This window comes from Mitosporidium daphniae, assembly GCF_000760515.2.
Source record: "Mitosporidium daphniae strain UGP3 chromosome Unknown contig-142, whole genome shotgun sequence".
In the NCBI taxonomy this organism is placed as follows: Eukaryota; Fungi; Microsporidia; genus Mitosporidium; species Mitosporidium daphniae.
The window spans coordinates 1-10,438 of record NW_013546686.1 but is presented as its reverse complement, the minus strand read 5'-3'; the positions used below and the strand labels follow the sequence as shown (position 1 = coordinate 10,438).

General features: G+C 41.8%; 11 protein-coding genes across 11 annotated transcripts; 4 read left to right on the top strand and 7 right to left on the bottom strand.

Moving 5' to 3' along the window:
• Positions 1–509, bottom strand: DI09_142p110 (uncharacterized protein; the record flags this gene model as incomplete). The annotated part of the gene is made up of 1 exon (XM_013383680.1): positions 1–509. A coding segment is annotated over one exon (509 nt), but the record flags the coding sequence as incomplete, so codon positions are not given.
• A 266-nt stretch (positions 510–775) lies between these two features.
• DI09_142p100 (uncharacterized protein) lies at positions 776–1,825 on the top strand (the record flags this gene model as incomplete). The annotated part of the gene is made up of 2 exons (XM_013383679.1): positions 776–1,081; positions 1,496–1,825. The coding sequence occupies 2 exons, from the start codon at positions 776–778 to the stop codon at positions 1,823–1,825; spliced, it is 636 nt and encodes a 211-aa protein (XP_013239133.1).
• Positions 1,826–2,762: 937 nt separating this feature from the next.
• Positions 2,763–3,336, bottom strand: DI09_142p90 (translationally controlled tumor protein; the record flags this gene model as incomplete). Its single annotated transcript, XM_013383678.1, has 2 exons — positions 2,763–3,247; positions 3,309–3,336. 2 exons carry the CDS (start codon positions 3,334–3,336, stop codon positions 2,763–2,765), a joined length of 513 nt encoding a protein of 170 aa, XP_013239132.1.
• A 194-nt stretch (positions 3,337–3,530) lies between these two features.
• On the top strand, positions 3,531–5,093 carry DI09_142p80 (uncharacterized protein; the record flags this gene model as incomplete). Its single annotated transcript, XM_013383677.1, has 1 exon — positions 3,531–5,093. One exon carries the CDS (start codon positions 3,531–3,533, stop codon positions 5,091–5,093), a length of 1,563 nt encoding a protein of 520 aa, XP_013239131.1.
• Positions 5,094–5,178: 85 nt separating this feature from the next.
• Positions 5,179–6,109, top strand: DI09_142p70 (lovastatin nonaketide synthase; the record flags this gene model as incomplete). Its single annotated transcript, XM_013383676.1, has 3 exons — positions 5,179–5,476; positions 5,606–6,001; positions 6,063–6,109. The coding sequence occupies 3 exons, from the start codon at positions 5,179–5,181 to the stop codon at positions 6,107–6,109; spliced, it is 741 nt and encodes a 246-aa protein (XP_013239130.1).
• Positions 6,110–6,135: 26 nt separating this feature from the next.
• On the bottom strand, positions 6,136–6,729 carry DI09_142p60 (uncharacterized protein; the record flags this gene model as incomplete). Its single annotated transcript, XM_013383675.1, has 1 exon — positions 6,136–6,729. One exon carries the CDS (start codon positions 6,727–6,729, stop codon positions 6,136–6,138), a length of 594 nt encoding a protein of 197 aa, XP_013239129.1.
• Positions 6,730–6,848: 119 nt separating this feature from the next.
• Positions 6,849–7,720, bottom strand: DI09_142p50 (eukaryotic translation initiation factor 4E; the record flags this gene model as incomplete). The annotated part of the gene is made up of 2 exons (XM_013383674.1): positions 6,849–6,984; positions 7,029–7,720. 2 exons carry the CDS (start codon positions 7,718–7,720, stop codon positions 6,849–6,851), a joined length of 828 nt encoding a protein of 275 aa, XP_013239128.1.
• Positions 7,721–7,789: 69 nt separating this feature from the next.
• Positions 7,790–8,041, bottom strand: DI09_142p40 (uncharacterized protein; the record flags this gene model as incomplete). The annotated part of the gene is made up of 1 exon (XM_013383673.1): positions 7,790–8,041. One exon carries the CDS (start codon positions 8,039–8,041, stop codon positions 7,790–7,792), a length of 252 nt encoding a protein of 83 aa, XP_013239127.1.
• Positions 8,042–8,078: 37 nt separating this feature from the next.
• On the bottom strand, positions 8,079–8,426 carry DI09_142p30 (uncharacterized protein; the record flags this gene model as incomplete). Its single annotated transcript, XM_013383672.1, has 1 exon — positions 8,079–8,426. One exon carries the CDS (start codon positions 8,424–8,426, stop codon positions 8,079–8,081), a length of 348 nt encoding a protein of 115 aa, XP_013239126.1.
• A 46-nt stretch (positions 8,427–8,472) lies between these two features.
• DI09_142p20 (cytochrome c oxidase polypeptide IV) lies at positions 8,473–9,064 on the top strand (the record flags this gene model as incomplete). The annotated part of the gene is made up of 2 exons (XM_013383671.1): positions 8,473–8,800; positions 8,835–9,064. The coding sequence occupies 2 exons, from the start codon at positions 8,473–8,475 to the stop codon at positions 9,062–9,064; spliced, it is 558 nt and encodes a 185-aa protein (XP_013239125.1).
• Positions 9,065–9,211: 147 nt separating this feature from the next.
• On the bottom strand, positions 9,212–9,538 carry DI09_142p10 (uncharacterized protein; the record flags this gene model as incomplete). Its single annotated transcript, XM_013383670.1, has 1 exon — positions 9,212–9,538. One exon carries the CDS (start codon positions 9,536–9,538, stop codon positions 9,212–9,214), a length of 327 nt encoding a protein of 108 aa, XP_013239124.1.
• Positions 9,539–10,438: the final 900 nt, after the last annotated feature.

Here is a 10,438-nt window from a genome sequence, read left to right as displayed (position 1 = left end):
ATCAGCAGAATCTTCTTTTTTCTTTCTCTCCTTCTGCTAGATTTGGATTTAGATTTGGAAGCAGGCTGGGTCGTGCTCTTTTGGATGGAATTGTCGCATATACTTTGAAGGCTGGAATTTTCACCCTTTTTGAAATATAAAAGAAGATTCTGCTGATCGCATTGTTTCTTTTTGGATTTGATCTCGTCCTTTTGGGATTTGATCTCGTCCTTTTGGGATTTGATCTCGTCCTTTTGGGATTTGATCTCGTCCTTTTGCGGGGCTTTCTTTCTCCCTTGTTCTAGTTCAATAACAAAATATTCTGGAATTGTAGTTTGCGTGTGCCCCGTGGCGTGTTCGATCGAATGTGTATTGTTTTGTGCAAGTTTTGAAGGCCTGTCATAAGAAATAACAACGTCGGACCATTCCGCCAAGTTGCTGCATGCAATCAGATCAATATCGGCTGGTGTCTCCACCTTTGTTCCATGGTTCTTGCCTCGCAGCAAATGATATATCCAGTTTAATACCATAGGGTGTATACTCGGTTGAGCTATAAATACCCTGTTCCTGCGCTGTTAAATGGTGTGTTTCATTTGAACTGGGGCTAATTGGTCCCCTATGGCTGGCATTCATTGGACCAGAAATTAAACTTTGATTCGATCCGTGGCGACAGCAATTTAAAAACCGCGTTTTTGGCTACTTTCAAGAAATTATTTATCACAATTTGTTTCAATTTACCATTTCAACGTCATCCAAGTTGCCATATGTATGATGGCAAAATTTGAAATCTCATCTTATGGCAACCAAAACGCTCTTTATTCTATTTTATGTGATTACCGTTGTGGGTTCGTCTTCTTCTTGTTCTTCAAGCGTTTCGAGCAATGGAGTCTCGAGAGAAACCCTCATCGATATGATACGAAAATTGGTTACATATAATGAACGCGACCCAAGATTAGATTACCTTATTCCAGATGTCATCTTCACTATCAAGGCCAAACGATCTCCCAGAGAAGAAATCGAAGGTCCCAATCCAGAACTGTTTCTTGGTTCTGGCAAATATGGTGGTGTTTATCTGGCCCAATCTAAGAGAGATTCCAATCAGGTAAGTGCAATATGAATGTGCTTATCTCTAGTATGCCGTTAAGCTTGTCCCGCTGGTTTCCTCATATCGGGCTAAATGTGCAATCAACGAGCTGATAATTGCCTCTAGCGAAGGTGTAAAAAGGGGACCCTTTCTGACCCCAATTAAAGAATCCTATTTTTACAAGGAAAAGATATTTGTATGCGGTTTTTTGCCTTACCTTCCTAGTTGATTATGCCCTTGGTTGTGGGAGAGCCCCTGAATCGAGCATCGTGGTCGGAGCATATTAAGGCACCTAGTGATATCTTTAGACTTTGTTTCCAAATTCTTTCTCTTGTGGCCTCCATTAAGGATCTAAAGATATGCCATGCTGACATTTCTACTTCAAACTTTATGCTGTCAAAGGTAGGATGGGTCTTCAACCAGTTCGTTTAGGATGGAAGCGTACACTTGATCGACTTTGGCCTGGCCCAGCAAATTATTTCCGAATTTTCTAGTGATACCGAAGATTCTGATTTTATGTTCACAGACTCATGTTCGGATGAGAGACGGGCAGCAGAGCTATGTCTCTCGATAGTTAAGAAAGCTCCATCTATATCCAAGAAAATGCTTGCTCCAACCCACCCGCCGCTATCTGCTCTTCGTTTTGTTTGCGAAAGTATCCGAGCAAAAAAGATCACCATACACCAAGCGTTGAAGGATCCGGTCTTTAATACGATCAAAGAGGCTCCCCAATTAAGATCAAATCTGCCAAAAGTCTTTTAATTTTCCTTACTCCTTACAAGTAGCTGAGATTGGTAATTATTCACGATAGCACAATAAAACTTAATTCGAGAAAAGTACATTGCATGGGTAACCGATTTATTACTTTGAAACTGCTCAAGGCCTTGCGGTCTCGGGCGCAGTGGCGGCAGCAGTAGCCGTATCTAAATCTATCGTTTTAAAGACAAGCCGGCTCTCATAAAATTTGATGACCTTTTGGGGGCAGTTGATATTCACAATATTGTTTTTGTGGACCGTTGCGGTACCGTCTTTCCTATACCGTTACAAACAAAACGTCCAAACCATCGTAGATGGATAAAAAGATCATCTCCCCGTTTTTCCATGGTAATAACTTCATCTACATCATCTTCCCAAATTCCAAGAGCCACCATATCGGATTTTGACCTTCGGGGCTTTCGGGTATTTCCGACAATTGAGGTGCCGTGATCGGAGACTGTTGGGCTTAAAGACTGATAGCCAGAGTCTCCACTAACGTCCGTAGAGGGCGATGATTCTGGAGTATCTTCAGGGTGTTCCAAATTATACTGGATAATCAAGTCATCGCAAAAAACATTGTCTTCAGATTCCCAAGTGTTGTCTTTGTCGTCGTAATTTTCCCATTTGATTAAATATTCGATTTTGCCCTATGGAAATCAATATGCGAACCGTACATTCTTTGTGCGTCGACCGGCGATCCTTTCGACCGTATATACATCATTAGCTTCCGTCAAGGCCGAGGAGCGCTTCTTTGCCATTAAATTTAAAAATCATTTAATCAACTTGGCATTCGCGAGCATGCAAATTATAAAATTTAGCTCCAACCTCGGCCCAAACCCTGGCCTTCCCGAATGAGCCGCAACAACAGGCAACTATTAGCTGCCATTGATAGCTTACAAAGCGGGAAAAGATCAGAAATGCGAATTGAAATGAATTTTATTGGTTATATTTTTTCTGTATAACAACCATCCTTGAATAAAAGGGCATAAGGTGGCTTGCTTTCATCTTCATAGCCCATAATAATGATCATGCCATCTGGATCCATGGATTCGGTATTAAAGAATTTAAAGTCGTCAATGTTTTCTATGATGTTTCGAACATGAACTTTAGCAAGATCTTCAAATTCAGAAACTCGAGTTGCATTTTTTTCGGATAGATATGCTTTTATAGCTTTCAAATATCCTCGAATATAGTGCTGGTAGCTCTTTTTATCAAAGCTAGTTTCCTGAAGACGGAAACTGTCAATGAAATCATTGACGATATCACCAGAAGTTGAATCGCACACGCCTTCATCAGCATCTGCTCCTTCAGCAGAGGGGTTGGCTCCAATATCGATTTTTAAACCAGCTTTGTTGATATAGTTGGTTTGAATCCGATAGAAAAACCCTTCGTCTTTCAAGCAAAAAGAATCGCTGGCCAATTCATCCTCTAGGTATAAGAGGATTATAAAAAACAAAGAGGGAGAGGATGGATGAAATATGAAACTCACTTGTTATGACATCTTTATAGAGAAGCATTGGACTAAAAAAAGTTTACCAATCAACTTTGGACAAATTTAATTTTACAACGCTAAAAGATTCAAAGTTGCAGCGCTAAAAGATTCAAAGTTGCAGCCTTAAAAGACTCAAAATTGCAGCCCTAAAAGACTCAAAGTTGCATGGATGGCAAAATGAAATTTGGGGTTTGAAGCAACAATGACTTTTAAAAATAGATGAACCCAACTGATCTCTCATGCCAGGAAGTGGCAGCTTCAAGCAAGCCTGTGGCAAAGCTCATTGACCACCTGAACAATGGGTTTCAAATAAAAAGAAAAGAGCTTCTCAATACTGGCTTAGAACTTTCATCGACGGTGAAAGATTTTGAACTGGAAAGCTCATTTGCTAGTGGAAGGCATCCCGCTTCCGCTTCTTCCGCTTCTTCCGCTTCATGGAGTTCTGAATTCCTTGCCGATGAATGCTCTTTTTCAAAAAAACAAGAAAAACATTTTGATTCAATAACAAATGCTCACTTTCGTACATGGATCAATGAATTTTCGTTTGAAAAAGAAAAGAATCCTGAAGCCCTTTGGGCAGCAGAGTTTGACCAAGCTGAATCTGCAATGGAAAATCGGCTACCCATTAATGAACAACAGCAGTTAAATGAGCTTTTTGACCAATTCGAATCACTTTGGAATGGCTCCAACTCCAAAAGCTCTCAATCAGAATCATGGAGGGACGAGTTTTCAAACAACGATAGTGTAACTGATCAGACTGCTTCTGACTTTCAAATGTTCGAGTCACTGTGGAACAGTAAGGTCTCAAATTTGATCTCATCTTCGTCAAAGTATGCTTTTGAAGAAAATAATCCCTTCATGCAGGAAAGTGACCCCCTCTCAATTGGGCTGGAAATCTTTTCCAATCCCGCCGGATCGCTAACTGAGGCTGCACTTGCCTTTGAAGCTGCAATTCAAAGCTATTTGCCGTCCTCCGATGACATAAAGCTACTCTCTAAGGCGTGGTTTCTTCTCGGAAATTGTCAAGCAGAGAATGAAAAAGAAGGTGCTGCCCTTATCGCTTATGAGGAATCCCTTTCAATTGACCCAAAAAATGCAGACGCTCTTTTAGCCTTGGCGGTGTCGCTGACAAATGAAGCTTATGATGAGAGGGTTATTCAGGTGCTTACAAAATGGCTTGCCATTGCAGTTGATGGGTTTATTGTCCCTACGACCGCATCAAGAGACGCGCTTATTTCGGCACTGCTTGAAGTTATTAATCGACGAGGGTGGGATCAAAAGTTCTCTTCCAATCTCCAAATGGCTCTCGGACTTTTATTTTACAGCATGGGCGAGTTTGATCGATCCATCGATTGTTTTCAAACATCTGTTAATATGTTTCCCAGCGATTATTTGCTGTGGAATCGGTTGGGCGCGACTCTTGCAAATAACCATCAAAGCGAAAAGGCAATTGCCATGTATGAGAAGGCTTTATCTTTAAAGCCCTCCTTCATCAGGGCGCTGCATAACTTGGGTGTTTCTTGCATGAACGTTGGCTGCTACCAAGAAGCGGCGGAATATTTAATTCGCGCCCTAAAAGCGCAATATTTGCATCCAGGCATGCCACCTCCTGCAAAAAACATATCCACCAATTTATGGGAAACTCTTAGAAGGACCTTTATTTTTGGCGATCGCATAGACATGGCTGCACTCTGCGAATCCAGGTCTCTCGACCAGATCTTGGCTGAAATTGAAGAGACCCCCCATTGGTTTTCTCATGCCTCCGTAAATTTAGAGCCTTGATGGCAAGGCAAATAGAACTGCCGTCGAAGTGTGTGTTTCTTATAATTGAAATTTTAAATTTGGCCACAAATTGTTTAAATTTGAAATGGTTAGCGTCATCTCACAACAGCGGATGGTTCCTGTTGTTCCGCCATTCAAGCAGGTGCTTTGTTCTTCGCCCACGAAAAAAAACACCAAGGAATATTGGGCCAAAATCGCATGTATAGAAACCACTCTTGACGCAGACTCATCCGTTCAAACCGAAATAGAACTAATGCTCCACGAGGGAATCCCCTTTTTAGTTGGAAGGCAATCTCCAGAATGCCCTTTTAACAGCGCACTTTTGAGCCGAAGACATGCAGAGCTTTTGATCCTAGATGATACAGTAGTTTTAGCATCCAATAGTGTGTAGATATATATACGCGATATAGGCTCTTCAAATGGAACCTTTTTAAACGGTTGCAGATTATCTGCACAAGGCCACAGCAGTCCGTTTGCCTCGATATATTCGCAAAGTTTTCCTTCATCCCTAGTTCAATTTGGCGAGATTGCGTCAAAAGAAGGTTCGTCCTATGGGGTCTTTATGATAGGTGCTCTTCTCTCTTTCTTTGTTCTCCGAGTCCGCCGTGATCGGGAGGATTTCACATTATCAGTGTGCTCAGAAAACACTTTAGAGCTGACAAATACCAATGGGCACATCAACGGACACATCAATGGACACATCAATGGACACATCAATGGAAATACCAATGGGCACATCAATGGAAATACCAATGGGCACATCCTCCCTTCCAATCCGTCTTTAGCAGTAAACAGTCTAGAAGATGGTCGACTCCCCTCAAACATTAGCATCCAAAAGTTCACATCAAGCCGTCATAGGCACCTTTTGTTCGCCGGTGAGAAGGATAAATGCGATTGGCCTGCTGAGAGTCTGAAAAATACCAGCAGCCAACGTGTTATTGTGGGAATCGACAACAGGAACTTTATAAGATGGACATGCAGGTCCATTACTTTATGTTCCTTACTGGCGGCATTAATGGTTCTCGTTGTAAATAAAATTTTATTATTCCTTTAAATGGCTCAAAAGAAATGAGACCGATGATTTACATTGAGGATCCGTGCACGTGTGGCCGTGTCCAGAATTTGCGTCGCGCTCAAAGCTACAAAGCGCTTGAAATAAATCGATTTCAGATTTGCTTGGAATAGTGGAGACCTTACGAACGAGATGTAGCGTTATCTCCTTACTTGTAGAAAGACACGCCAGTGGCATAGCGGTATTCAAAAGTGGCTTTCCTTTATGCAACCAGCGTTGCTCGCCAGTCGGGATGGGGGTTTGGCCAAGACGATCCATTTCACTCTCATATGCATCGATAACGTCTTCAAGAGTGGAGGAGGAACACATAAGAAGCTGCAGCGGAATATCTAAATGCAACTGCTTCACGGTGACTGCATATTTGTCTTCAAAGATTAACGGGGAGTCGCCAGTGAACGATACAGGGGTATCTAGGAAATGGGTGCAGGAGCAATGTTTGCAAAGGAAATCCTTGATAAAATTTCTCACAAATTGCGACTCACATAGCCGATCTGTCGAGGAGCAAGTAGTGGCATCATCGCTACAAGGCGAGGTGGAGGAGCCCAGAACTTCCGGGGGCGACATTTTAAATTAATTTACAAATCAGCCATTTAAAATCAGCGCTCTGCAAGGTTGATGGTGCGCGGTGGGCACGATATGGTATTCTGGTTTCAGCATCAACTGTGCCAAGAGTTTCTTAATGTTTATTCTTTATTCGCCTGAACACTGGAGGGTGCATCGATTGACGCCTTTGATCGCGCTGTTGAAGGAGCAACGCCTTCTTTGGCGTAATTGTGAGCTTTATATTCAATAAGAGTATCCGGAGCAAGGCCAAAAAGGCTACGAAGTCGATCTCTACATTGAAGTTAACATGGAAAACATACCTTAGTTTTTGTATTTGGGGCAGATCATCAGACTTTGGCATCCAAATGGCGATAAAGTTTTCATATGGACGAATGGAAAAAACAACGCCACAAATATGTTCTTGGAGATCCGAAAATTCATCTCCAATCAGGGCAAGGAGCAGTAATTCCCAAATTCTGGTTGACACAGAGCTGTTCTTCCTCAGACGTATGACAAGCTTTCCACCATGCTGATTTGCCGGATCCTCCCAAACGGGACGGATATTTTCTTTGAAGAACGAATAATCAGTTGTTCCGACGGAAAGCTCATCCGGTCTTTTCAATGTCAAATAAATAGACCAAAATTCTTGTAAAGTTTGCATGGTCCCGATATACTTCAAAAGCGATTCAAAGTTTAATTGGGTCGACTTGAGACCTTGAGGCGGGCGAAGGTACCAAAATACCCACGCATAAGGTAGCTTTGTTTTCAATTGAAGAGCATCGGTGCCCTTTTCCTTTTGTAAGGAGTTTAAGATGGAGGAAAGATTTGGGGTCTCCTCGGAAAGAGTTTCGGTTGATGAACAAAGGGAAGGTACCTCGGATGTTTCGCCGCTTCCAAGCTCTTGAAGAAATGAGTATGGATTGCTCACTGCATTAGGCCCACAAAATAGAGACTCGCCAGACGATCCCATCGATCCAGAAGAAGACGTAACCGCCGAGGACGTGTAAACCATCGTCTGGAAAATGCAAAAAAATTATTTTAAAATTTGGCTTTAAATTTTAATTGCCAAGCATCGTCGTTCCTAATGATGAGCAACTGCACCTCCATTGGTGGCAGCGGCGGCCTGTCTTGCCTTCCATTCCATGTAGATTTGAGGAGAGTCGGTCCAGCATCCGTCTTTAACTAGCTGATAAAACTCCTCCTTAAACTCGGGCTCTAAAAAATATATATCATCAACCTGTGATAAAATAAAATAAACCAATACACAAAATTCATCCACCGGCTTCTTGGTGAGCGTGTTGTAACGTTCAAGTTTATCAGAAGTGAACTCCATCTCTGCAGACACTTTTTTCTCTATTTCGGTTGCTTCATCAATCTAAATGTAGGTAAACAAGCGGTACCAGAGCACTTCGCTCTGCCTCGATAAGAGCATACTCCTTGTCGATGGAAATGTCAATTTTGGGCGAAAAGGAAGAAATACTCGCTCGGAGATCTTCAATAAATGCGGCAGGATTTTCTTTCTTGATGAAGGGTGTCGAAATAGCAGCATTGGAATATGCATTCCAATCCAATCGAGAAAGCTTCCCTTTTGTCTCCTTCAACTCCAAAATAAGGCGACGAAGCTCCTCGTTTTTTTGGATGGTGGAAGTAAATATTTTCTTGTGACTGGGGATGACATGCGCAAATGCAAACGCCCAATTGAAAACCCTGTTGTTCATGAGCAGACCAAAGGTAAACGCAAGCGCAAACGCAATTTATTTTAAAATGTTCGAAATTGCGTCCGCAGCATGCATGCGTCACTTGGCCCGGTGTGGTCGTCACCACGGAAGGCTTGTGTCCTGGCGCTGCCTTGGCTCCTCTTCTGGTGCCCAAAATGGCGAATATAGGCCTATCGTTGGGCCCGGCCCCTCTGCAGACCGGCCATACACCGATTTTGACATGTCCGTTGGGCTGGAGCGACTGGAGTATCTTGCAAAAACGCATGGCATCAACATCTTTGACAACGAGTGGCTTCCTGGCAACCGGTTTGGCACACATGGGGATCCCATTCTGGTGGAGGCCACTGGCGATGAAAGGATTATCGGCTGTACAGGTACGTAGCTCGCAATCCCTCCGCATGTGCATAGGGGCGCCACGGACTAGCCACGAGACAATATGGTTCAACGTGGCAAAGGGCGAAATCGGGCGCTGTGTCGACTGCGGCCAGGCTTTCAAGGTAGTTGACGCCATTGCAATCGACATTGCGAATTACCTGCCGAAAGCACAGCTTCCCTCTTCAGACGGAGAGCTAAGGGCATTGTTGGATTCGCTGGGCATCGAGAGCAGCCATGTGGGGAAAGCCGCGTCAGACCAATAAAGCGTAGACATGGCATGGTAACCCCAACCCCAACCCGAAGTGTGAACTTGCTGCAATTTTTCCTATCAGCGGCACTTGTCAAAGTTTATTGAAAATTTATTTAGGGTTAATTTACTGCCTGCCCTTATGATCCACCTACGAGATTACCTACAGAGAAGAGGTAACTTTATCGGATTCTTCTGAATTTCCGTCTTGTTGATTTAAACTGTCTTTTTTTTCATTTAAACTGTCTTGTTCATTTAAACTGTCTTGTTCATTTAAACTGTCTTGTTCATTTTGCTTTGAGTTTAGACGGCTATATGTGTCAGATGGAAACATGTTTTCTAAAACTGAATTGTGTCCTTTATCTGAATCTTCGCTTTGTTCATCTTCATGTTGCAATTGATTTCGTTTAGATTGATATCTTTTTTTAAACAGAGGCATTAAAGGGACAAGAAATATGGCGACAAAGTATTGGGCCATTAAAACGGCCATAATTATCATCAAAAGTGTTTTTTTTTCGACTACTGTTTCGATAGTCTCGTATGAAAACCAGTATATATTTAATATATTCATAATAATACCACCGTAGATTATAGAGTACTTTGATAGTTTTCCAAGTTCATCTTGGCCATATCTAAGTAGGTTAAAAAGCTCGATCGAAATTGGTTGGCCAAGGATGATTTGAAAAAGAAAAAAAGAAGATATAAATAGAATATGTAGAATGAATTCAGTGCCTGCATTTTTATCATTATCACTGACGGTTACTTTTGTAGAATTATGAAAAAAAATATTTTTGAGATTGAAAAAGATCATAGGAATTTCATACACAAGAAAAAGCACGCCAATGTAAGGCGCAATAGGATATGAAAAGATTCCAAAAAGAACGAGTCCGAAAATGCTATAGGCGAAATACCATACCGTTATATTTTCCTTATGTATAAGCATTACGATACACATGATGGTTTGCCAAATGAAATAGCCGAAATTGATCTTATTGATGTCTTCTAAAATTGGCAAAGTGCTAAACCAATCCCTAAAAAGTTAAAAGAAATAATCTCTAACCCCCTAATGTTATTAATACCTAGCCGCTTTTCTAAAGAGTTCGGTCGAAGCACTTGAGTGGAGAAAATTACGAGGACAGATACAATACTTGAAATACACGCATGTATCAAGGCAACGAAATATGCCGATTGCTTAAGGAAATCAAATTTAAAGATGTATTTAAACCCGATCTGTACAACAAAACATAGCACAAAAGAAATGGTAGTGAAACTTTTTGGAGAGAAGGCTTTAACACAGGTCACCAAAGCAGGAGGAAATAGACGCAAAACAGAGCCTAAAAAATTAACAAAACAGGTGGATAGATCCATGATTGAAAAAGCAAAATTGAGT